Source organism: Ursus americanus, chromosome 13 (genome assembly GCF_024610735.1).
Source record: "Ursus americanus isolate L20-20 chromosome 13, mUrsAme1.1.p, whole genome shotgun sequence".
Lineage (NCBI taxonomy): Eukaryota > Metazoa > Chordata > Mammalia > Carnivora > Ursidae > Ursus > Ursus americanus.
The window spans coordinates 14467421-14495084 of record NC_142139.1 but is presented as its reverse complement, the minus strand read 5'-3'; the positions used below and the strand labels follow the sequence as shown (position 1 = coordinate 14495084).

At 39.2% G+C, this 27664-nt stretch overlaps 1 protein-coding gene across 6 annotated transcripts in view; it reads left to right on the top strand.

The window, feature by feature from the left end:
• The window catches only part of PRDM5 (PR/SET domain 5), a 193889-nt gene that overhangs the window by 136849 nt on the left and 29376 nt on the right, over positions 1-27664 (top strand). For 5 of the 6 annotated variants that reach the window (XM_045799063.2, XM_045799061.2, XM_045799062.2 and 2 more), the window contains one exon: positions 10951-11036. In XM_045799063.2, coding sequence (XP_045655019.1) covers positions 10951-11036 — 86 coding nt within the window. Of the gene's footprint in view, positions 1-10950; positions 11037-17462; positions 18781-27664 lie in introns of those variants that run through there. The other variant, XM_087866426.1, reaches the window with a different exon arrangement.

Genomic DNA, 27664 nt, shown 5'->3' with positions numbered 1-27664 from the left:
CCTAGGATCGAGCCCCACATTGGGCTCCTTGCTCAGTGGAGAGTCTCCTTTTTCCTCTCCCTCTGCCTGCTGCTCCCCCCTGCTTGTACACGCTCACTGTCAAATAAATAAATAAAAATATTAAAAAAAAAGAGAGAGAGAGAGAACAGTCCCAACATCATGGCACTGCTTTGAGGAACCAATGAAAAGTCCATGTCAAGAACCTTGCCCAGCACCTGGCGCAGTGTGCGCATGCGGCTTGTGAGCTGCTGCGGCCTCGGCTGACTGCTGTTTGCTTTGTCTTCGCTATTCGGCCTGTGCTTCATCGCGGTTACGCAACCTTCCTTGATATACGGTCTGACCTTCTGTTTCCAGTGTCATCATCATCATCTTTTTATAACCTTTGGCAGCAGCATATAGATCATCTCTAGAACATAGAGGAGGGTTTGCTGTCAAGACAGGGCTGGTTTGGGGTGAGTGAGGGTGCATGTACTGCGTGTCACTGGCACCGTTAGTGAAGGTGAAATGTTTAGGTCTGTGCCTGGCAGGCAGCTCTGTAATTGATCATCCGGTTTCCTATGCTACAGTGACAGGGATGGCACTCTGGGTCAGCCGAAATAGTAGGGCACATTCTCCTGTTGGTTTATAGCTTCTTAGGGTCAGTGAGAGCTGGGGTTAATTCCGCAAGGGAATCCATGGACTGTGACATGAATTCCATCAGTTGTTCATAAATTATGAAAGAAATTCTAGGAACTGCTTTTGGGGTTTTAAAGCTCTGGGCCAGAAGGTTAATTACTTGCCTACAGTTCCAACCAACTTTTCGTGTTAATAGATACCGGCTGTGTTGGCCCTTCTGTTCTAGGCTTGCTTGCACACTGTTGTTTGAATGTAGTAATAAATCATTGTCTTAGGAAACAGTTAATTTTTTTTAGTAAATACCTGAGATCAGCTTAGAAATAAAGGATCAGTATATTATAATTTGATTATACGTGGACTTTAGCCATTCTTTTTCTAAAGAAATTTATTCATTCTTTTTAGAATATTTGTTCAAAATTACAAAAACAGTAGCCATGGATAATTACAAACAACAATAAGACATATGACAATTATTAATAAATAAAAATAGACAATTAGCAAAGTAATTATGAACACAAATGAAAATTTAAGGCATGTTTTTCACCTTTTTATGAGAATTAGATAACTTGCCTGTGTTGAGAGGAAGCTTATTTTTCTGTATTTATTTCCTAAGTCGTTAGTCAACAGTATTAGGTCATTTTGAATGTTCTCTTACCTGCAGATAAACTAAGAGTTCACAAAACAGTTGAGTGTAGATCTGCACAGAAATAAATGATAATCTCAGCATCACACTGTCAGAGCCTTCGATTTTCCCTAAGAAGTCATTTGTAAAGTCTTGAACTGCGTGATTTTTGTTCTCCGTGGTGTTTTGACACTTCAGATCATTTTTGAACACTGACCACATCCCTGGAACGTAGTGTTTCTTTCCTATTTTTTTTCCCTTTCTGTACTTCGCTCCTCCAGGTCGACTTGGAGTTAGTGACAAGCATATATATAACAACTTAAAAGAGAGAGAGGTAGAAACATCCATTTTGATTTTCATTGGTAGTATTAATTATCTATTTTTTTACACTTTTTCAAAAATATCAAGGGCCCTAGTTTCTAATGCAACAGCTATAATGCTTCTGTCAGCATTCGTCAGCGGGCAGATCGAGGCACAGAGGGAAGAGTGAGGGAGTGACATTCACCTTGGAATGTAGTACCATGAACCAAATGAAGTAGTAATACAGTCACAAAGACTCTAACAAGAGGGATCACTTAAAAGATATCATTGCTTAGTAACTCCCTTTTTAGCACTTCTTTTTTTTTTTTTGGATATACTGAGATCCTTAAAAACGGAAGTGGCCCAGGCAACAGTTTCCATCAGCTGTATCTCAACAGCTTTATCTATTAGTCCATTTCTACATAATATCATGAATAGCTACCTCTGTTAAATTTGGAACACCAACATTGTCCTGTACTTTAGGAAAACGACAAGAGATTGGGTTTCCTCTGATACTTGCTTCCTCCTGCCATTGCTACCATACTCCCCTGAGAACAGCTTCTCTGTGTGGTGTTTTCCCGTGACTCTGAAGTGTGCCTCACGGCTGGGAAAGGATTTATCTCTTTTCTAGTTTGGGGATAAGGAGAATCATTTTTGGCGTTTCTTGCTGCTCAAAGTTATATAGTCTTGATTCTTCCATGCTGGCACTGTTAGCAGGAAGCCCCTCCATGGGCAGCTCCTGAGGTTTAACCATCATCACCGCTGGACCTCTGTTCACAAACTGCTCATAAGTACGAGGCTGAGTAAAACTTCTGGTAGAAATTCCTAAACATGGGAAACTGCTGGGTGAAAGAATTCGTCTTCCCACTGAAGTCTGACTCCCTACCTGCAAAACCAAACCAGTAATTACCTTCCCTTTCTCTACTTACCTACCCGAAAGTGTCCCTTAACACAGTAGTGGGGAGAACTCATGTAGGAGTTTTTCTTTCTTGGTCAGAACCTTGAAAACGTTACCAATGTCTGGATCATTCAGGCGTTTCTCCTGTTTGTGAAGCAGTCCCCTTTGCTTCTGTTGGTGCGCACATGAAGGACTTGGTGAAGGTGTCGTGCTCCCTCAGACACATCCCATGTGATGGGTGTCATTCATACACCTGGTCGACCGAACCCAGAGCATCTTGAGAAGGGAGTTTCAGACTTTCTCTTTCTAGCTAATTCTATGTTCTTAATTATTCATTAACTCTTGTCCTTTTTAACTCTGCATCTTGTGTCCTATTTTGTTTGCATCTGTAAAACTCAGTTTTTATTTTGCCTTCAACTCACAAATAGTTGTGGCTCTTTGTTTGAGACTGGAAAATTAGTGAGCACGTGACTCTCCTATTTTTCTGCTTCCCTGTGAACCTCACCTCATTTGATCTGGCATCTCTTCAGAAATGAGGGATGGATACTGTTAACTGTAAGATGCTATGGAAAAGAATGCATCTTTTACTTTTTTTGTAGCTCCGTTCATAGAACCTTGCATTTTAAAAAAAGACTTGATTTCTTTTGATTCAGGTGGCGAAAGTATTTTGAGAAGTAAAGATCTCCTCATTCACAAATTTTGATTTTTTTATTTTATTGCCCATTTCCTTCTAATAGTAAACTCCTTAAACTCTTAAAAGTAAAATATCCCTGTAAATACTCAAGGAGAAAATGTCAAGTTCAGACTTTTGTTGTCTTTCTTTCAAAAAGGGTGTCCTTGGCCTTAACTTCTTCAGATCAAGTGAGATTTTGCAGGATTTGATTAATAGGAGCATTCCAAGAGTAACAATGTGGGGTTCTGTGAGGTCAGTGAGGTTTCATGGCTCTTTTTGCTACAGGACAAAAAAGTATTTCAAATCATAGAAAAGTGCCAAGAATGAACTTGAGCTACTGTCATCTGTCAGGGTAGCATTTCACTTCTCTCTGTGGTATACTTTAGTTTATTAGATGTTCCATAAATTGGGGAGATTGGAGTGGTAGAATTGGAAAAGTGACTGGGCGGTGCTTGCCCCATTACATTTTTTGTTTAATTTTTATTTAGAACGAGTCACTTTGATGTCTTATAACAATTTCCTTAGTCCACAAAAGCAAAATAAGCCAGTCCCATGATATTTGTGGAAAACAATTTTAAAGTTCTTAAGAATTCCCATATAGGGCTTATATTTTGAAGTTCAACCACATGGAACCATCTTATTTTTCATGAAACATACACTTTCAAGGTTTGCCTGTTCATTTGAAAGTTGCCCTCTCCAAAATTGATTTTTGTTGGAAAACTCAAAGTAAAAAGTAAAACTGTGGCTTCAAAATCTTTAAATCTTATTTAATTTAATTATTTAAACGTTATTTAACTTGGAGTCATTGAAAGTGGGAGTTTAATTTTATTCCATCTTGAATTACATTTTCTGTGCGTGTACATCTTTTCATCTTTTTAGAAAATTATGAGAGCTCTCTGAAATCTCATAAGTTTTTAAAGATATATTAACAAAAAGAAGTTAAAATTATTAAACTGTTTTCTGAAAATAATCTATTTTTATCTTAGTCAAAATCTCTTAAAATGTATACATTATATATTCAGCTTTTCTGCTTGTTTAAAATCTTTCAAAGCATAGGTCTCATTGGCATTACACTTCTCTTTTTAATTGTGGCAAAATATACAGAATATAAAATTTATCATTTAACCATTTGTCATTTTAACATTTTAATTTTCAAGGTTGTGATCATGGTCATCATTGCTAAATTTGTTGCATTCAATGTGTTTAGTAGCTTGAAATAAAATTTGATCTCTGATCCCTTTTATAGAGTGGTCAAGTTTATTTCTTAAATCAAATCCAGGGGCTAATTTAAGAATAGCAAGGTTTGCAAGATTTTGTATTGTTAGTTTCGTGTTACATAAACATAGATCTTAAGAAAAGATTAGTGTCAGTATGTTGGACATTGAGTTAGTTTGGAGCAATAAATGGATAGTCAGTGATGCTGTGGCTGTAGGATCCTTTTATCATGAAGATGCGTGCTCACATGCACTCCCTTCACGCATTTTAAGATTCTGTTTTAATATTAATATGTTAATCCTTCGGTGAGGGCTAGCATTCTTTCTGATGTCTTTAATTAAAATTATATTGCATAAAACAATGGTAACATCAATAAATTATCACTCTAATGGCATATGTTAAACCAGAATCTGACTTTCTCCAATTGTTTTTAGCCATATTTGCCAGTGGATGATTGCTGTTGTAGTGCATTTTCTTCTTCAAAGACTCAAGGTAACTTGTTTGAGGGCCAGGCTAGACTCTGTAAGGTGTTCCATGTGGCATCCAGATGTCCCCTCTCATTACCACTAGCTGCATCTAGAAGGCCATCTCCAATTTTCTGGAGTTCTTTTCTGAACATCCTCCACCCTCCTCTCTACACATTTCAAATACTTTTAAGCTGCTTCCATCTCAGGTATGCCAGCAGTGAGAATTTGGAGGCACTTATTTCAAGCCCAGTGTGCTTAAATAGTTGTAATTCAAATATGAAGAGTTAAAAAAAAGTGTGGTTCAATCATGTGAAATTGGCATCAAGGATTGGCATTGGCATTCATTCATTTCTTTTGCCTTTCGTAACAACCATAGCTCAGTCCTTCAGCACACTCCTACAGAGGTCTTCCTTAAACCTATTTCCTTGTTTTATTTTCTTCATAGAATTTATCAGTATCTGAAATTATCTTGGGGTCTTTCTCTACTTTTTCTTATCTTTCTCACTACACTAGTAAAATTGAAAAGACAGTGACTTTATGAATCTATTTGTAACTGCATTCCCAAAGCCTGGGACAGTAATGAGAAGAGGGTATGTGCTCAAAAAATGTTTAATGCTTGACTAAAAGTAGCTTCATGGAGTATCCACTTTGTGGCACCTTTGGAAATCAACTTAAAATCAACCTTCTACAATTGCCATCAGTGCTTCTGTTTATTCCTTGGTATGTTTGAAGAAAACGCAAGTGGATTTTAATGCTTAGTGTCAGAAAATAAAGAAAGAAGCAAATGCAAAGAACTCATCGATTTTCCTTAGTTAAGTGAAAACTATTTTGCCATTACGTACATGGCAATATTACTTGTGCTACTTGTCATTAAATTTGACTATTGGTAGTTAAATCTCATAGGTATGTGTCAGTATTGTATTTACCTTCTACATATTGAAGGTGGTTACCTATATACAGTTCTCAGTGCACAGCTTTATATTGTGTTAGTATTTGCATTCACTTGGGACCTGCTTTGAGACATAACACGCATTCCTAACCTGCCCCCTACTTTTTCCTGAAGAGCTTTGATAAGTAAAAGAATGCTTGAATTTACCAGCCAGAAAGATCTGGTTAATGTTAACTGCTATTGCAAGAAGCCGAGTTTTTGTCAAAAACTTTAGAAAGTCTAACCTAATTTACACAAAATACTAGCTGTATTATTAATTTATGTAATGGCATAAGAGTTAAGGGTTAAAACTCTGATTTCACTACTTAATAGCTGTGTCATCCTGAGCAAAGTACTTACCCTTTCAGTGGCTTACTTTCCTCATTTGTAACTAGGGATGGAATACTTAGATCCTAATGTTGCAAGAATTAAAATGGCTCACATAGTTCAGGCGTTCTGAACAGCAGAGGTTCCATATGTGTCGATTATTATTATTTCCATTTAGATTGGTTTTTAACTATATTTTTAAGCTGTTTATTAGATTAATTAATATTCAGGTTAGTCAAAATTTGAACATTTTTAACTAGCCTGTGCAAAATGAAGACAATGTCTAGATCTGTCGGAGGTATTTAAAGAATAGTAGTTCTTGGGGCACCAGGGTGGCTCAGTCGGTTAAGTGTCCAACTCTTGGTTTCAGCTGAGATCATGATCTCAGGGTCATGAGATCAAGCCCCATGCCGGGCTCCGTGCTCAGCATGGAGTGTGCTTCAGATTCTCTCTCTCCCTCTCCGTCTGCCCCTCCCCCCACTCATGCACACTCTCAAATAAATAAATAAATAACATCTCTAAAAAAATAGTAGTTCCTTGGATTTGCTTCATATTGTACATCAGAATCTATGTACTGGCAGTGTTCAAGAAAAGAAGAAAGATTTATATTCTCAGGGTTAACTCAAATTGAAGACTGGTTCCTGTTTGCTCCAGAATAATTTTATGTGTAGACAAAAGTATTTCCTAGAGACCTATTCATCACAATAATTTGAAATAATGAAGGAAAGTATCATATGCATAATGTGAAAAAAACTAAGAATAACAGCTTCCTCTAGTATGAAAATTAGGCAAATGACTTGAATAGTTATTACTGTTGACTTGTACAGATAACCTTCAGCTTCAGATTATGTGGGACTGCAAATGGCTTTGTGCTCAGAGTCTTAAGGGCAGGATTCCTGCAAAGAGGCTCCAACCAAATGGGTAGAGAAGGCAGCGATTTAAGGTACAGTCTAGGCTGATTTGCAAACCACACACTCTAGATTTCAAATGAATTTTGTTTATCAAAGCCATTTACCCAGGGACATCCTTCAAAACTGGAGTTATATTCTGGGAGAGTAGAATGAATGAGTAGAGTTGGACTTAGCAGCTCAGTATCCCTGGATCTCAGTGTTGGAGTAGGGATGGGGCAGAAATTCAGTCCTCGAAGAGAGGTAGCAGTTTCTCCCCTGGGCAGTAGAGAGGTAGACATCAGTGAAAATAGTAACTGCCACCATTGTGAGTCGGGTGACTGTGTTAGTTTGCTAGGACTGTATTAGTTTGCTGTAACAAAGTACCACGAACTGAGGAGTTTAAACAGTAGTTTGTTGTCTCACGGTTCGGAAGGCTAGAAAGAAGTCTGAGATCAAGGTGTCAGCAGGGTCCCATCCCCTCTGAAGGCACGAGGGAAGAATCTGTTGTAGGGCCTGACTTCTATTAGTTTTTTGTCTTGTGGCAACATCACTGTGCTCTATCTGGCGTTCTCCCTGTGTCTCTGTCTTTGTATGGCCATCTTCCTATAAGGATCCCAGTCAGATTAGATTAGGGATCCACACTACTGAAATAACATTTCTAAGGACACATTTTGAGGTACTGGGGTGGGGGAGTTAGGACTTCAACATATGAATTAGAGAAGGGGGGCACAGTTCAATCCATAATAGTTAACTGGGTATTTTTCCTGTCCTAACTGGGACGCTGGTGAAAGTGAAGGGAGTACTGTTAATCATTGTTCTGGGATAACCAGCATAAACTGAGACTGCCTTAGGCAAACCTGAATATATGGTCATTGTTCCTATGAGATAGATACAATTTATCCCATTTTTCAGAGGTTCAGTGAGGTTGAATAACTTCCCCAGAGTTATAACTAGAAAGAGGACAAGTATTATTCAAATTCAGGACAATCGGATTCTAAAAAAAGGAGAAAAATCTATGCTTTTAACAAAAGTTAACATTTTCATGTCTATAGAGAAAATTTCTATATTATAACACTAGGTAAGGTAGGGAATGAATTTGTTATGCTCCATTCTCTAAAATTCCTTAACTGTATCTCTTTCCTTGCTTAACCATTTTAGCTATTATGAAAGAAAATAATAACCTGGTGTATTATATTAGGCTTAATTAACACAATTTACCTGATGCCTGTGAGTCTTTGATTTTTGTTTGCTGGCTATTCTTTTGGTATTTGGAGAGCAGGAAAACACCTAAAGCTCCACAAAGAGAATAGCCATGAATATTAAATTATTTTAGGCTTGCTAGAAAATTTTTGAAATGACTCTTTGTAAGTGTAAACCACTTTACTGTTTTTAACATGCTTTATTTGTAATCTAGATTTGATTTGTTGATTTGTTAATAAATATTTTAACATTCTTCATTATCACTAAAGTAAAACAACTTTGAAAATCTAAAAGATTACTTTGCTTTTCATACTTTATGAAGAAGGAAATAAAAAATTATTTGGAATTCTATGATTCAGGATTTACCACCGTCAGCGTTAACATTTTGCTGTATGCTTCACTTCTTTTTTTGCGAGGAGGGGTATGCATGGTAAAGGTTAGATGGTCAAGAATTCAATAAATGATAGTTTTTGCTACTACTCCTTCTGCCAATGCTGTTGCTATTGCTATTAATATTATTTTCATTTTTGTCATGATTATCAAGGAGAATTCTAGAAATATCAGAGAAGGGCAATCAGTATGACTTAGAGACTGGATGTAGGGGGGCAGTGAGTGAAAGGAAGTATGTTGGAGGGCCAGGTTTCTTATTTGGTAACTTGGTGAGTGTAGTGTAACTAATCAGGACAGGATATACAGGATACCCAGGATCAGAAGTTGAAGACATGAATTCAGAACACTGTATTTGAGTTGTCTATGGGATATCCAAATGAAGATACCTGGTTGACATATATGGCTATCTCAAGACTGGGTCTCAACAGAGAGATCTGGAATTCAAATAAATATATATTATCAACTTAGTGTTAAAATAAGATTATACTTTCATAGTTTTTCAAATAAATTGGACTCTATGCCTTAATTCTTCTAACAATGAAGGCACACCTTCCTAGGGTCATGATTATTAGTAAAATCAAAAATTCCAGGTCCACTTACCTAGTACAAAGGTTGACTTTCATCTCACAGAAGTTGGCAAGTCTAGATAGTTCTTTAAAAAGTCCTGTTTCTATGAGAGACTATGGACTCTGGGAAATAAACTGAGGGCTTCAGAGGGGAGGGTGGGGGATTGGGATAGACCGGTGATGGGTATTAAGGAGGGAGGGTGGGGGATTGGGATAGGCTGGTGATGGGTATTAAGAAGGGCATGTATTGTATGGTGCACTGGGTGTTATACGCAAGTAATGAATCATGGAACTTTACATCAAAAACTAGGGATGTACTGTATGGTGACTAACATAATATAATAAAAAAATATTATTATTTAAAAAAAAAAGAAATCCAACTTGACCACCATAAAAAAAAAATCCTGTTTCTGTTTGTACTGCCACTGTTTGTTTGTTTATTTATTTATTTCCATTTTGGATGGTTGTCATCATTTTACAGTGCCTAGTTCAAGGGGAGAGCCCTGGGTGCTCCTTCTAGGGAGGGGGGGAATGCTGCTGTGCTGGGGGTTCTCCTATATTCGGTCCCCCGTGATGTTACTGCTGAAAACACACAGTTCATAAAGCAAGTTCATAAAGCTCAAGATCAAGAATATCGCTGTCATCTCACGAAGCAGTGTCAGGGACCAGGGAGAGAGCAAGGAAAACCGTGACCACTGGAGCAGCAAGGAGTTCGTTGTTGACCTGATAGGGGAGTTCACTGGAATAATGTGAGTGATACCTGGATTGAGCGAGAATAAGAATCAAATGGGGCATGAGGGAGTAAAGGAGTAACGTGCTACTTATAAAAAGCCCTGTCCCTGAGGGAAAGGAAAGATAGGGAATTTTACATTTGCAGAAGGCAAAAATTTTAGCATATCCATCTTTGATTGCAGGGTCTAGCATCCTGCCGTTCAAGTGCATTGCTAAATAAGAGAATAAAGAATAAGCAGTGATTAGAAGTTACTGTTCTTGCTAAATAATTAGGCTTTGACTAGAGGGCAGCTTCAGATTCCTCCTGGAAACTAAATTTTGTCACACTTTTGTTATTTCATAGTAGAGTTGTTTTTAATGTGATGTGTATGTTTACTTGTTTTAAAAAATGGTGTGGCCCTTTTCTAAGTAATGACCTCTAGATGCAAGATACTCAGTTATATCAGCAGGTATGGATCAGTTATTAAACTACCAATGGTTCTGTTTAACCTGTATCAATGTGTGAAATTCTTTTGAAACTTATCACCCCAACTGAGAGAGAATATGAAAGCTTTCTTTTTTAAAACAAAGAATCAGTCAATCCAAGACCACTGTAATGAGTAGTACAGTAACAGAATGAATGGATTAATATAAAAGCCTTTTAAGAGATTCTTAAAAATCAGGAGATTTAGTTTGGGCTCAAGTTTTAAAAGGGATATGCCAGGGTGCCTGGGTGGCTCAGTCGGTTAAGCATCTGCCTTTGGCTCAGGTCATGATCCAATCCCACATTGGGCTCCTTGCTCAGTGGAGAGCCTGCTTCTCCCTCTGCCCCTGTTCATTTGCTTTCTTGTCATTCACTCTCTCTCTCAAATAAATAAAATCTTCCAGAAAAATAAAAGGAATATGCAACAAGCCTGCTGCTGGCCAATGTTGAAATGCTGGCAGTGCTCTGGGCTCAGTCCCTCTCCACAGGAGGGGAAGGCACTGTCCATTGCCCTGAAGCGCATGGCATGCCAGCCCAGCTGTGCAGGGAGCATCTCGTTGGCAGTGCGAAGAGCATACGTGGTGATTAGGATTGTGTGGAGGGAGTGATGGCAGTGCTTGCTTTGCTAGTTTACTTTTCTCTGACCTGGAGACTTCCTTTGCAGGTGAGCGTCCCTATCAATGCCCTTACTGTGAAAAAGGATTCAGCAAAAATGATGGACTGAAGATGCATATTCGTACTCACACCAGGGTAAGGTTATATTCTGTCTCATTAATATTTATTATAAAACTATACTTAGATTTTTTAAAGGTATTTAATTTGACATAAGAAAATAAAAGTGATGCATCTAAAATTATGTTTATATTTATGATGGACATTTGGGGATACGTTTTTAAAGGAAAAGTAAAAAGACAAAACAATGAAAGAAGCAAAAGTCCAAACTCCAAAAAGGTTCCCATTCTTTGTATTAGGAATAAGTGCTTGGGAGTAATAGGAATTATAAATGGCAAACTGCTCAATAAATAGATCGCCAAATACATAAGCAGCAAACTGCCAAATAAATTAGATTTTAAGACTAAAACATATAGAAGATGCTGCCTTGCAGAGCATTCACCAGTAATAGGAACATTCTTCAATAAAGACATGTCTGTAAGCACGTGACCACTAATTAATATACATGAGCAAATACATTTGCAAGAAAGATGTTAAAAATAATGTACGTTATTGGAAGGGGCAGAAAATAGGAAAGGACAACTCACTGCTTCACAGGGTACTGCCTTCCATTCTTTTCCAAGGGTGCCCTGTGTTCTGTAGCTTGTCAACACCTCTCACTGCACTCTTGTCATTCTGTTGCATATGGCTTTCCCGAACTCAAGCAGCTGCCTCACCTGCTGTATAGAAACCCGTGAGCAGCTCACCCTCCATCCAGCTACATTTCTTAACTTACTATTCTGTTTAGGGTACAATTAGATACTTTAGATGAACTTTCCACTTGGAAATTTGATGTTTTAAATCATTCTTGACTCTGCTTTATCTTTCACGCAGTTCCTTTTCGGTCTGGCTTTTTAAAGGTGCTTATTGTCTGTACATAAATGACATGTTTTTCCAGCTTTGAAGAGACCTGCTTAATCCCCTAAGAGCAATTCTAATTTCAGCCTTTCCTGGATTTCACTTTTTACCTTAGCTATAAAATAAAAACTTTAGAGAAAACACATAATAATAATATCGCTTCCAGTATAATAATATTCTAGCCTTCCACTTCAGTTCTGTAGGCCATAAAACATACCCTCGGAGGTCCTGTTAAGAAAATAACTCTTCTTGTCTTTCTGGTGGAGGACAGAGGCAGCTTCTCTACTCATTAAAGCAAATCCATAGCAGGTTTCTCCTTCTGGTTTATAACATCATATTTACATTATATGAATATTAGTAATTGGAGTATGTACTGAATATTATTTCATAAACAATAAAGGATTAGACAAATATGACTGCTTATAATGATATGACTTACATATTTATTTCACCATGAGCATTAGTAAAGAGATTTAAGTTAGTTTTAGTTCAGCTTAGGGAGTTATCTTATGTATGCAGTTTTCCTAGTGGTGTTAATAATGTATTTTAAAGATGCCAGCATACAAGCTAAGGAACCCTGGTTCCTCTCAGCAAAACTAGCAATGTTAACCAAAATCTGGGCATGATGGGTACATAACTACGTGATCACCGATGATAGACATGGTTATACCACTGAAGAAAATCACTGCAGGAAACAGACCTTTCGGGTCCCCTCATGAAAATGTGATATTGCCAATTCAACTAATTAGTTTTTTACTTTGCTTTAATATAAAGTTTATTAATGAGACCGATACAAATAGTTATAAATACAAAGACCACTAGTCCCATGCCAGGTACTAGTCTGGGCCTTCATATTTATTCATTTAAGAAGCCTCTCAAAATTGAGATCTCATAACAACTTGTTAATGAATTTAAAAATTCTTTTAGGCCTCTATAACGTAGATATTATTATGACCTCTTTTTTAAAAAATGAGAAACTGAGGCACAAGCCAGTAAGGAGCAGAATTGAGATGGGAACCCAAGCAGATAGGCTGCAGAGTCGACCTCCTTACCTAGTACATACATTTGCCTTTTATTTACTTAAATATTTTGACTCTACTGACTGATATACTTTCTTGTATATTTTTAAACTAAACAAACTGCAGTAATGACCCCAAATTTAAAAGTCTTGTGTTCATTTGAATATTTGAGCCTTGACTGAAGGATCCTGCAACTGCCTCGAGGTGTCCAGGCACAGGTGGTACCTTTTATAAAAGCAGCTTTCCAGCACTAACTGCAGGAAAAGAAAGCAAATCCCAGCCTTTGATTAAGGGAACGCCCGACAGGGCTCCCACTAAAAGCAACCGGGATTTTAGATAGAATCCCACACAATTAGTAGAGTACTCCAGAGGAACAGGGTAAATAGATCTAAAGCCTCGCAGGTTTTGCCTCAAACTCTTCTTTAATTCTTCTTCATGCATTATTTGTATATTATCACAGACAGCTTTAGTTTTGAAATTACATTTCCTAAGCATCGAATGGATGCAGATATTCTTTGCATATTAGTGCAGCTTTCCAAAAGCTAATCATCAGCTGATGCAATCTAATTAATGTCAAGAACCAAGAGACTTTTAAAAAAATTTCTAGAGAAACAATCTCTGCAAATTCATATTTTTCCCAATATTACTTGGGTTTTGTAGGACCAAATACGAAAACGATGTCATTACATTTGGACCATAACACATTTCAGTTTCAGTTTTGCATTCACATTACATTTAGTGTTTAGATAGTTCTAATTCTAAGCGTTTTTGTCCTATCTCAGAAGATCATTTTAATTCTGTTACAACAACAAAAACTATACTATTCAGCAAGTTACATCTGTGAGAAGTTTTGGTTAGTCTACACAAAATGCCATGCCTGCCCCCTCAGATTCACGTTCTGTGGTTACTACATGGATGCCTTAGCCCAGGAACACAAAATCCTTTCACTCTGGTTATCGTTCATGTGGTCGCATAAGGGCTGCAAGTGTGGGAGACAATTTTGCTAGAATCCACATTTTACTAAAAGGCTAAACAGTCGTTGGTCTTTTATGGAGGGGCCATGGCTTAAGTCCAAGGCTTAATTTCCTTTTATCCATTTCCTTCAATGTCTTATTATTCTCCTTATTTTTGATTTTTGACACTATGTTGTGCTAGACGTGTTTTTCTTTGTATCCATCCTGCTTGTATCTACAGTTTGTTATTAATAGATATATTTTGGAAAATTTTCAGCTATGTTTTAAAAATTATTTCTTTGGTCCCTTCCTTTCCTTCTTTTTCTTAAGGGATGTCGAGTACGTGTGTTAGATTGTGAGATGTTGTTCCATAGCTCTTGGTAGCTCTTCTCTGGGTTCGTTTTGTTTTGGTTGCTTTTTGATTTTTAATCACAGTGATTTTTTCTTGTTTGTGTTTCTAATTTCCATTCATATATTTTCAGTGTCACTGAATCTTTCCTCCGTTGTTCTGTCTGCCTATTGAGGGAGTTCATCTTTGATACCATGTTTTCACTTCTAAAATTTCCATTTGGCTTTTAAAAAATCACTTCCATGTCTCTGTTAAAATTACCCATTTGTTCATGCATGTTGTCCCCCTTTTCACTGGATTCTTTAACACATTAATTATAGTTATTTTAAATTGTCTGATAGTTTCACCATCTGGGCCATCCTTTGATCTTGTTGTGTTGTCTGTTCTGTCTGTTGATAACGGGTTTGGGGGAGTTACTTTTTGTGTGTCACACAGAATTTTTATTCAATGCCTATTACTGTGCATGAAAGAATAGTAGATACCAAGGTAAATATTATTTATACCTGGAAATAGGTACACCTCTTTTTCTGCCAGGTCATTAATGTGAGGGGTTGAGCCAATCTAGTTAATAGTTCAACTAGCTTTGGGTTTTGTTGTTACTCTAGGTACCATAGGCTTTAAGCTTCTCCCATGGTGGGCTGCTATTTCCATGTTCTTACTGGGAAGTCTGGATGGTCACGGGTTTTCTGCAGTAATTCTCCTCTACCAAACACACCGTGTATGCCTTTGCCACAGAAGAGGTTTCTCTCTCTCTGTCTCTCTGCCTTTGCCCCTTTACTGGTTGTGATCTGCTAGTATGTGTTACTCAGCATGAGATGTGAGTGGGGCAGAGGGTTCTCTTGGTTCTCCTGCTCTAGCAATAGGGTGAGGCAGGTGCTACATACCTGAGCCTCTGAAATGGAACTTTCTCAGCATTCCTACTCTTGGCCTATGGTGGACAAGTTCTGCCTCTGCCTTAGTTCAGTTCTAGACCTGCAGTGTCCTGGGCACAAGCTACATGTGGCTATTTAAAATGTAATTGTAATTAATTGTAATTAAAAGTCATTGGAATTTAATTAAAATTAAGGCTGATTCATAGAACACGTAGCTTGTGAAGGGCAGGTGGCTGAACTTGGCCTTGTGTCAGTGGAGCGTTCTGGGCATAAGTGAGGTTGCCACTCCTCTTCTGGCAGCGACAGACCTTTTTTTTTTTAAAAAAAGGTTTTATTTATTTATGTGACAGAGAGACAGCCAGCGAGAGAGGGAACACAGCAGGGGAGTGGGAGAGGAAGAAGCAGGCTCCCAGCGGAGGAGCCCGATGTGGGACTTGATCCCGGAACGCCAGGATCACGCCCTGAGCCGAAGGCAGACGCTTAACTACGCTACCCAGGTGCCCCGACAGCCCTCTTCTACACGTCATTGTGGATCTTGGGCAAAAGTAGGGCCAAGAGCACCTCCCCTTTGAGTTACTGCAGGGTGCAGGGTGTGGGCAAGGTTCTGTTCTTACCCAGAAGCAAAGCCCTTCACTTGGGACCAGCATGTGCGTGGGGTTCCTGCCTCACCCCCAGCGGTTGATGCTTTTGCCTCCTGATGGAGATAAGATACCAGACATGGCAGAGACTGAAGGCCTTTGTTTCCCATGTCAGAAGGGTCTGGCCTTGTGCTTCTTTCTGGGCAGTGACCGGTCACTGCCTTGTAGTCATGCAGGGACCAGAACACAGATGAGTGCCTTCTGGTATGTCTGTTCCACCCTGAAACCTTATCAGGCCCTGCGACCTGCGTCATGCCGGGGCTCTCCAGCCCTCCCGGCCTGCCCCTGGTCTTTCTCATGAGGATCTGATGGAGCCAAGGGAAAGGGAGCTGTGAATGGTGAGGACGTCCAGTGTGCCTGGGTCCCTGATTCTAATCCGAACCATCCTGATAGCCCCCAATGGACCGTTAAGAATCCTTTAAAGTTTTACTTGTTTTCTTCCTACCCACTGAGGTGACAGCTGCCTCATCCTCTGTGCTGTGACCAAGGGGAAACAGTTCTTGTCTTCTGTCTCTGTGGCATTCAGTTCACCTGCTTGTCTGGTGCCTCGCAAAACATTCCATGACCACAGGTTCAAAACAATGATGTAGATTATGCAGCGTTTTTTGTTTCTGTTTTTGTTTGGTTTTAGGGTGAAAGTGATGTCCTTTGTGTTTTTTTCACATTTTAAAAGCAGTAATTTATCTTAGCTGTCTAGGTTTGTTGGGATAACTTCTTGTACTTAATGTCTCTAGATTAATTTTCTGCTTGGAAGCTGATAGAAGCAGAAAATCTTACACTCCCTGACCAGTTAACACCTCCATTTAATTAGGGAAGCATCCCTATTTACAGGCCCCTGTGGTTTAAGCCATTGTGTTAGGTTTGGACAAAGGGGTTCTGTTTCCCAGGGTGTGGAGGGATCAGTCTGCCTCAGGGCAGGGCTTGGCAGGCTTCCCACAGGGCAATGCATTATGAGCCCTTACTCATCTCTGTCGAGGTTCTCTCCTATCCACCTTCTCATTCATGGGCTCCTTTCTTTGCTTGGGTGTTGGAGGAGACAGCTTTTTGTGGGGAGGAAGACTTGTTTTGCGTGTGAATAGGAGTGATTCCTTAGTTTGGACCCTGTGGCTTCAAACCAAGCCTTTCTGAAACAACCTCAAAAGGAAGTTTTCCTTTTCCTAGGGATTTTAACCTTGGAGATGCTCCAGGCACCCTGGCAGATCCTCCCCTCCTTATCTCTGTTGTCCTTTTGTCTAAAAGGTCTTCTTGACCACCCTAAATTATATCTGAGGCAGATATCTTTACGTGTAATGTCTCAAGTCCCAAGTTAGTACATTACACTTAGGAACAAAAATCATTTGGAAATTATGGACCTTAGGTTTTTATTGTCTTAGACACATTGAGCCCAAACACTGTCACTGAAATGGGGCCCATGCTCATAAATATTCATTTTGTAAACATTAGGTTCAAAAGGAATTGTTTTTGTAATTATTTACTACAGAAGGCTTCACATCTTACTTAATCATTTTTGAATTTCAACATGGAAAGCACCTGGACCAATTAGAAAGTTATTTCAGAGAGTCTGCCTTTTGGACACCACTTAGAAACCCAATTAGCTTACGTAAGTTTCAAGATCACAGCTGTCTCTCCAGCCTTGTTTGTGGGAATAGCCAGCTTAGTTCTTACAAATATGAAAATGCAAGTAATTGCCAGCGGTTAAAAGTAACAGCAAGTCTTTTATGTTGTTTTATATTTTGCTAATTTTCTTTCACGAAACTGCCTGTCTCCTATCCTCAGGTACTTCAGGGTTTTGGTGGGTTTAACAAACTTGTGCACTTTGCACTTTTTCCTGACGCCATGCGGTGAGACCCTGGGTCTCTGAGGCCAGACCGGAGTGGAATGTCTGAGAGTCCCTGGGCATCAGGCACGGCTGAATTTATCTGGAGGCTCTGCGGGTGGTACACCAATGTAGCAATTTGGAAACAATACAAAAATATCTGACCAGAGCATCCATCTGGTGCCTCATGTGGATGTAATGGAAGCATGATGTTGAAGGAAAGAGAAGAGTTAATTCGTTGCGTGAAGATGCTGGAAGAGGAGTGAGAAGTGGATACTGAGGGGAAGAAGAGGCAAGAAGAATTTTCCCAGCTACGGGAACATTGTATAGGATTTTTGTAGCCATGGTTGAGAACAGAAAGGAGTCTTTTAAGGGTAAGAATCAGCTTGTAGTCCTCATGAACACCTTATGAGGTGCTCATAAAAAGCCTAGAGAGAGATGCAGAAGCAAGCCTGTTGAATTGGGAAGGGAATGGGTGAATTCATTCCAGGAAACGCTCAAGAGAGAGAGGGTGGTATTTGAGTTGAGTTTTGAGGAACAGGGAGGAGGGCACGCTAGGCAGAGGTAACCGCCGGGGCAAAGAGAGAGAGGTAGTAGCTACAGATCCCGTAGGGCAGCCTCCCCACCATGACTAAGTGTGAGGATACATGTTGGAGTCCAGCTGCAGTTATGACAGGCCGTAACTGAGGAGTTGGTATGAATACTGGAAGCGTGTTGTTTTGTGTGATGTGTTTTACTCCGAGTAGAGGGCTGACATGATTAGCTCTCTTTTAGAGAGCTCTGAAGATATCCTCAAGTGTGAATGAAAGGAGGCCATACTGGAGGCAGGGAGACCCAGTCAGATGTGGGAGCCAGCTGTGCTGGACAGGGAGCCCACACCAGGTGGCCGTCAGACTTGAAAGTAGGAACATATATGAGAGACACCTTTGAAATAGTATTGAAAAGGTTTAGACATATATTGCGGGTAGATGGTGAAGACTAGGGGGGAGTCCCAGATGAACCTGAGATGCTCGGAAGGGGCACTTCAGGATGTGGTGATATTCCACGTAGAGACAGAAGAGTAGCTAGTAGGTTTAGAAATTTAGATTTAGGGGTGCCTGGGTGGTGCAGTCGTTAAGCGTCTGCCTTCGGCTCAGGGCGTGATCCCGGCGTTCTGGGATCGAGCCCCACATCAGGCTCCTCTGCTATGAGCCTGCTTCTTCCTCTCCCACTCCCCCTGCTTGTGTTCCCTCTCTCGCTGGCTGTCTCTATCTCTGTCAAATAAATAAATAAAATCTTTAAAAAACAAAAAAAGAAAGATTTTGGATTTAGAATGTTTTTATATCTAGAAAAGAGGAAGAGATTAAAAACAAATTTAATAACCTTTTAAAAGTTTATTATGGCTTGAGAGAAAATATTGAAATGTGTTTTTATTTTGGATTTTTCTAAATTTCACCAGCTTTTGTGCTTGTGGGGACAAAAGGTATGGCTTATTGCCACTCTTTGAAAACATCTTTAATTTGGGTTTAGAATTAATAAATCGTTGATTGTTTCTACACATATTTCTTGGGGAATTTAGATGCCTTACAAATGAATCATTTTAGATAAATGGCTTTGAGATACTGTTGTATTTTATTTGGCTCAGAAAATACACCTGCATGAAATCGAACATTCTTATTCTATCACAGTAAGCTGCCTTTCCTTTGGAAAAGGAAAAATCAGACCGTTTGAAAAATAACTTCCCTTTCAGGGACTGAAAGCATCATTTTTTCTCTTTCTTTTTCCCTTTTTCTTTTCTGTGAAAATTCTTTTTGATGGTCATCGACCCGCTTGGCAGAGCGCCTCCTTTTCTAATTCTCTGTGCAACTATGCTCATGAGCTAGTCAGCTCTCTTAAAATCACCAGCAAAGAAACTTTTTGGTTCCCTTGTTAGGGATACTTCTCTGGCACATCAAATGATGTTCCCAATTTAAAATAGGACTTCTGGTCCAGGCATTCTAGAATGGGATGATTGCTTCCCTGAATTTCTGCAGGCTTTCTTAGTAAGAGATGAAAACAAAATAAATTGGATTTCATACTTTTGACAAATTTATTGGGTTGGTAAATTATCCTATAGGAAAATAGACAAAAGTCTTTTGTGGAGTTAAATTCTCTTTCACTGTATTTCGGGTTTCCAGGGTAGAGTTATACTGATGTAAGGGAGTGAACTAGTCCCAGGCATCAAATATGATTTTTCTGCAAAGTTTTTTTTTAATGGGACTTACATTATCATTCAGTATTTCTCTACTTAACTTGATATTTTGGAAACAAACGAACAAACCTAGAACCTTTCACCTGAAACATAATACGTGTTAGTGTGGTAATGGTGTCTTCAAGATGGTTGCGATCACATTTTTCCCCGTCTTGCATGCACACGCCATTCTTTACATCTACAGGTAGAGTCTGACTTCCCTTCCTTTGAATCTGGGCTGGCCACAGTGACTTGCTTGACTAATAGTAGAGTGCAGCAGAGTTAATATTCTAGGAGCTCAGGGGCTCCATCCTAAGAAAGCTTGTAAGGTGAAGCTCAGGTGGGCCGTGCACCCGGGGCTACCGCGTAGACCATGGACGGTCCTCCGCACTGCAGCCTCCTCTCCCACTGCTCATTGCTCCTTTACGACAGCATTTGGCATGAAGATGAATGAGAGCAGTGTCATTAGGGAATAACGTGAAAACCCATCTCATTTGCAGGGAAGAAAGTAGGTAATTCACATAGTTTAGTACTTTGTTAGTAAGGAGAAATCATTTTACAAATAAAATATATCACTGTGCCAAGGAATTGAGGTTGTGACCATTGATCTAAAAGTTGTCTTTCTTAGATCCCAGGATGTGGAGAACTTATTTCTTCTGCCAGCGTTTATTGTGCGTACTGCGTGCCAGAGTTATGCTAAGTACTGGGGGTACATGGCTGAATCTATAGTACAAGGTACCTAGGAGTTTCAGGTAATTTTATGCGATGGATCGTGGTATATATAATAATAATAATAATAATAATAAGGCTTCCAGGATGAGTAAAGGGGACAGATGAAGAGGGCCATTGAGAAGCCCTAGAAGGTCTGTGGCCTCAGAATTTTGGCTTTGTCAGATTCTGCTAAATACTTCGTTTCTAGCTGATGACTGGCCAGTACCAGTCACACTCTGATTGTCGAATTACTGTGTTCAGGTCTCTTTGTTCTCTGATTCAGTGATCCCTTGGACTCACCTCAGCTTGCCAATAAGTTTTGATTATTCTGCCCAGGGAGTTTTGGGTAGGGATAAGGGAGTGTTTCAGGAAAATACTCCCAGGCTAAGCGTCCCTGGAGAAACAGCCAATCCTTTTCTAGTGTCTTTTTCCTAGGATCCGTTTGGCCTCCCTTCTTTTTCCCACTGCTTTAGAGCAAGGAATAAAAAACAAACTGTGCCTAAAATCAAAAAGCCTCGTTTCTCATCCTCCTTCCAGACCTGACAGGAGAGCTCTTCTCAGCATTTTAAGTGAACAACTCTTTCCTGCACAACAGGGTACACAAAGACAGATGTAAGTGCCCTTTTTTTTTTTCATCTGTCACATAACCTTCAGTCTGGGACTATTCCCACAGCTGGGATGATATTTTAACCGAGGTATTGATGAAACTTTGAGCTTACGAGTAATGTAAAATTCAGACAGATTTTCATTTGAAGGGATTATTTATGGAATAGTTGGTTAACTGATTGGTATTACTGTTATCCTGAATGACAGAAATAAAATCAGATCCCTGTATTGTAAGTTGCAAATACTTGTGATGACATATGGCCTTTCTTGATTATCTCATATAAAGTCTTAAAAATGAAAAACGAAAAGAATTTATCATAGAGGTTTCTGCGACAGTTTCATTTTAACTTCGCTTAACAACGTCTTCAAATATTTGTTGCATATGTAGAGGACTCCTGATTAAAGAAACTTCCTTTGACCAATGTGGTACATTTCTAATTGCAACTCTTTAAGATTTAGGAGAGCATATGTTTAGTCTCAGTTGGCCAAGTAAGTTTTATTGAGCCAACTTCTGTGTTATGTGCTGTGTATTCAAGGAAGGGTTAGGAAAAGTCCTAGCCCTGAAGGCTTCTGGACAGAGCATCTGCAGGAGATGATCTGCTGGAGCAAGGCAGGGCCCCTGGTAGGAGTATCCCCAGGGAACTGTGAGCCCACGGGGTGGGGGTGGGGGGGCACCTGCCTCACTCTAGGAAGAGAGTGCAGGCCCAGGAAGGTGTCAGGAGAAACACGGGAGTTTAGTCTGTGTGAGTAGAGGGCTCGTTCATGAAGTCTCCGTGAAATGAAAGTAACATGGCTGAGCAGCAGAACATCCCCCAGAAGGAAACTGAGGAAGAGCAACCAGAGCAGCTGAAGGAGAACCAGGAGAAAAGAGATGTTGTCAAAGCCAAGGGAGAGGAAGCTGTAGCCATATGTGCCGTCTTCCTCGGAATTCTCTCATCTCCAGCGTATTACAGCTTCTGAAAAGCCCAGCAGTAAAGACATCTCTTGTAGTATGTTTAACTTAGCATTTGCCAAGACGATTTGAGCAGAGTGAGTGCGTAAGTGAGTGAATGTGTGTGGGGGGACGTGTGTACGTTCTGCTGTATCTCACCGGGGCTAGTGTTCGACAACACACAATTTGAGCAAAGCTGGTCTAATCCATCCCATGTACGGCTGCCACAGTAAGACTTACAAAGCTGGATTTGATGCTGTGTCGCGGTTGCCAGAGAAAACACAACAAATAGAAGCACCCCCGAGGATCTCTCACTGTCTGCAGTCTGGCCACCGGACAGGGCAGCCCAGGTGCCCTGTGCCCCACTGGTCATACACCTGCTGCTCCCCGGCCCTGAGCACACACACTCTGGGTTTTGGCCGGTCTGGACCAGGTATCTTTATCCCAAGGTTCACCATGTTTTTCTGCTTCAGTGTTTCTTGATGGTACAAATAAAATAATCCTTGTTTTCTGGCCTCTATCTTTTTCATCCTCTCTTCCCTGCTCACTTCTCCCTGTGGAGATCTTAGCTTCCTAAAGCTCCTGGTCAGGCATCACTTTCTATCCAGCCTTCTCTGCCTCTTCTGCCATGGACATACTTTACGGATAGCTTAATTAGACTATATTCATTCATTTCTTTTCAGTTTAGAGCCTAATTTCTTTTCTTTCTTTTTCCCTTAGAGCTCATTTCATTTATTTAATCATTCAAGGATATAATTTTATGTCTTGTAATTTTATAGTTAACCTTATTAGTATTTATGTCTCTTTTCTGTTAAAATGGACTTTCTAACTAGGTCTTCATTGATGGTGAAGGGACACACTTTCTAAGACTTGTTCTCAGCCACCAGGAGTTTTCTGTATACCCAGAGGGGAGACAGACACTCATATTATTAAAGTGGATCTTCTTTCAAAGAGAAGATCCACGTGTGACAGGAATGTTGGAACGTGGAAAATATAGCAGTTCACTTTGCCCGAGGGAGACCAGATAGAGTTCACTGAAGAAGTCTGAATTGGGTCAGAAAAGAGGAGTATGAGCTTTCTAGGGAAAGGAGCAGAACTGGGGGTAGGGCACGCCTAATCAACGGAGCGCTGTGTGCAAAGTCAGGAAGTTGTGCTTTGTGAGTTGGTGAGAAGCCCGGTGGTGGAGCCTATGGTATGTGTTGGAGAGAACTGAGCATAAGGTGGGGGACTAGGCAGGTTCCACAAGACCACGATTTCTGTGCTGAGACAGAAAAATATGATTGATTCCTTAGACAGTAATGAGTCAACACAGGCTTTTGTTTCCCAGGGAGGGAATGAAGGAAGAAGAGAAGCAAGAATCATAGGTGTTTTCTGCTTAGGAATACAAAACTGTGAGATAAAGATAAGTGTTGCCTCCAAGCAACTCTGTCCCCTAAACTAACATTTTTTTCATCTTTTATATCAAATTTTTTATACAAAAACTGTCTTTTGTATTAAGACTCACAAAATTATAACTCAATTGCTAAGGCTGTAGTTATTACTATTCCTACTGTGAGAACAAAATATAGGACACAACTATCTTCATTCCCCATGGCGTCCTCAGTGGAAACCTGACATGTTGTCTTGGGATTGCTCCCTCTGGTTGAGCTTGTTCCTGTAACGGCTGGGGCAGAGTGGTGCCAGGGAAAACTTCATCTCCCTGGCTTGGACAGCCCCCTTTGCAATAATAATGTAGTTATTCAGAGACGTCTCCTCAATTCCTTTGTGAACGTGCTGTATCAACAAAGAGTATATATATATACAGCAGTTTGCAGATTTAGCTAAAATAAAACTCTATAAATATTTAGCATTTCAGCTAAATGATGATTGCTGCCTCACTACCACTATATTATCTTTAGACTTTAATAATATACTTCAGGATTTAAAGGAAAGTACATGCTGTGTGAAGTGTATAAAGAGAATTTTTCTTTGTTTTTGAGATAGGCAATATACAATTAATTTTTTAAAGAAACGGGACCATTATTCTTAGAAAAGTAATACGTTTTCTATACCATTTTCTCTCTGAAACGGAATTGTATATTCATCTTGCACTCTGTTCAGGGACTTTAATTACTAAAGTATCATAGGAATCTTGAAATAAAAGACTACCTATTTATATGAAGTTTCCATTAATGGATTTCAAGAACAATGCTATGTTGAGGTTCGTACATAATTTCCTTTCATCATAAAATCACCCCAGCTATATCTTCCTTATTTTGTGTGCCTTTGTCAATTTTGAATTACATTATTTATGTGCATATATTGATAATACATAGAAGAAAGCAGGTTAATATGATACATAAAATACCCTTCTTTTTTTTTTTTAAGATTTTATTTATTTATTTGACAGAGATAGAGACAGCCAGCGAGAGAGGGAACACAAGCAGGGGGAGTGGGAGAGGAAGAAGCAGGCTCATAGCAGAGGAGCCTGATGTGGGGCTCGATCCCATAATGCCAGGATCACGCCCTGAGCCGAAGGCAGACGCTTAACCGCTCTGCCACCCAGGGGCCCCAAAATACCCTTCTTGAATTCTTATTATGACCCAAGCATTACAATAAGCAAAATCCAATGACAAAGGTATAAAATCTCGTATTACAAATGAGAGAAGTAGGGTGTCGAGAGGTTAAGTAGCTTGTCCAGTCATATGACTAGTGGGCAGCACAAAGATTGAAAATTAGATGCCTTTATCACTAAAATCTTTATTCTTTATTACTACATATATATATAGTTTTCAAGATGTTTTAAGGGATTACCTTCCATATTGTATGAACTCATCTTTTACAAATACTCCAAGAAAACTGGTGCTGAATTCTCATTCAGTTCAAGAACAACTTTTGCTGCTAAGTACCTTTTAAGTCCACGGCTCTCCTCTCCTCCCCCATTGCAGGGTTCGTGCTGTGAGAATGCTCCAAGAGGACTGTCACAAGGACCCTCCTCATCAAAAATGATTCCACAGTACCAGTATGACCTCTACAGGCATTTTCCCTTCACTTGCTCTTTTTAAGCTATTTTCAGTAAAATATTGTTAATATTTGAAAGCCATCAGGGAGGGATGTTTCCTGCCCCCTTGCAATCCATTTTTATAAGTGCAGGGTCAATGTAGGGAGATTTACTCTTCACGTTTTACCTGAATTCCTCATTTGCAGGTTCTCTGCATCATTGGAAATTCAAACACCATTTTCAATGTAAGAACCTTTCAGATCTTTGAAGATCGTTTTTCGGTATAATATTTTAGGCTATTTTAGATATATTCTTCCAGGAAGCTATGTCTAGGCCAGGAATGACCCCCAGTAGGACACATGGTAAGTTGATATCAAGGCCAGTGGTCAGGTTGAGTGAATTATGGTTTTGAAGGACCTATGAGGCCTCTCAGCCGTCCCGCCTTCATCTTAAGGAGGTTGTGAATATTTTTTAAATGCTTTGATTTCAGTAATTCTAGGTATTAGAGGGAAATTTATTCTTAAACTCATGAAGGAAGCAAAGGGCCTTTGAGATAGAGGTCATTTATTTTGGTTTCAGTTTAAATTATAGTTATGGATATACCCTTTTTCTCCATAAAGGAGGCATTATTCTTTGATTTCTTTATTTTTCACTAAAATCTATGAGGCAGCTAGTGGTTCCAAGAACATGTTTATCATTACAGTCTGACCCAAACCACACTTATATTGAAGTCAAACCTGCTTTCCCTGAGAAACATTAAAGCTCTGGCTATCGCTTTCTTCTCTTTATGCTTCAGACGAAAGTCTTATGCTCCGTATCAGCCGTGATTCAGTAGAGAGAAAAGCTGCTCCTTCCGGGGCACTAGAGTCACAGCTGCGAGGCAGGCTTTAGCCACACTGCTCGTGAGGAGTACTTAAGTGTGCTGCTTGTAAAACCCCGTTTTCCTTCAGTTCTCATCTCAACTTCAGTTCGTCATTGTAAATTATCTTTTTGGGGGTCACAGATTTGGGTACTTTCCAGTGAAATTATATTTGTTGTGTATATTTTCTATGTAGTTAGTCTACTCATTTTAGGAAATCTGTAACGCAGATACTGCCCTTTCTTACGAGGTCCGTTCTTCCCAGAGAGTATTGGAGTATGAATATTAAAGAGTGAATGCCATGGGGGAGCCTGGGTGGCTCAGTCGGTTAAGTGTCCAACTCTTGGTTTGGGCTCAGGTGGTGATCTCAGCTCAGTGTCATACTGTGCTTGGAGCCTGCTTAAGATTCTCTCTCTCCCTCTTCCTCTGCCCCTCTGCCCTTGCGTGCACACACTCTCTAAAAAAAGTTGAGGGGCACCTGCACCCCAATGTTTATAGCAGCAATGTCCACAATAGCTATGGAAAGAGCCCACATGTCCATCGACAGATGAAAGGATAAAGAAGATGTGGTGTACACACGTACACACACAAAGGAATATTACTCAGCCAGCCATCAAAAAGATGAAATCTTTTTCCATCCACGTAGATGGAACTAGAGGGTATTATACTAAGTAAATAAGTCAATCAGAGAAAGATAATTATCATATGATTTCACTTATATGTAGGATTTAAGAAACAAAACAGACAATCATAGGGGAAGAGAGGAAAAAAATGAAACAAGATGAAACCAGAGAGGGAGACAAACCGTTAAGAGACTCTGAATCATAGGAAACAAACAGGGTTGCTGGAGGGGAGGGGCATGGGGTAACTGGATGATGGTCCTTAAGGAGGGCATGTGATGGAATGAGTACTGGGTATTATATGAGACTGATGAATCACTGACCTCTACCTCTGAAACTAATAATACATTCTATGCTAATTAATTGGATTTAAATAAAAAATTAAATTAAAAAAATAAATCAGCCAACTAGTTAACAAACAAACAAAAATAAAGTTAATACGATTATTCTAATGCCACAGAAGGCAGAATATGCATGTGGGCTGGGTGTTGTTTGCTGGGAAAGTGAAAAGTAAGAGTTTCTACCAAAGAAATGAATATAGCAAGTTCTATGCTAGCATGTGCTTACAAAACAAAAACAGAATTCACTTAAAGAATAACCAATTGGTCTTTTTCTTTTTATAAATATTTGGGTACTAATAGTGTAAATAAATGTTCTCTAAAATCATCATTGCATGGAGTCAGAATCAGAATATATAATATAAATATATAATTATATAATATATAATTTATATATAACAAATATATGTAAAATAAATATATATAATGTTTTTAATTTTATAAATATATGAAAGTAAATATAGATTTTTATAATTTTATAAATATATAAATAAAGTAGAAATATATATATTTTTCAGCTTAGTTCCCTATATGATTTTATGTTCAAGATTGTAGACAGAAATAATAGGAACCAAAATTGAGAGCAAATTTTCAATGAATTTTTGTCATGAAATGTTTTATATTTGTACTTTTTTAAGTATTATTTTTCAAATTTATTTGTACTAAAGACCTATCAAACAGAGGCATTGTTTTTCTAAAGTTTTTTTTTTTTTTTTGCTCGTAAAACTCTGCTTTACAGTGATTATGATAGTGCTGATTGTTTGTGGTCCTGATACCCGATTAAAACAGATGCATGGGACAGATTACTGAGTTGAGATTTGGTGTTCTGGAAATCGTGAGGCAGAAGAAATGGGCAAGAAACTCTGGAGGCTGGTAATCAGATCTGAAGCCCTTCACGAATCCAGGGT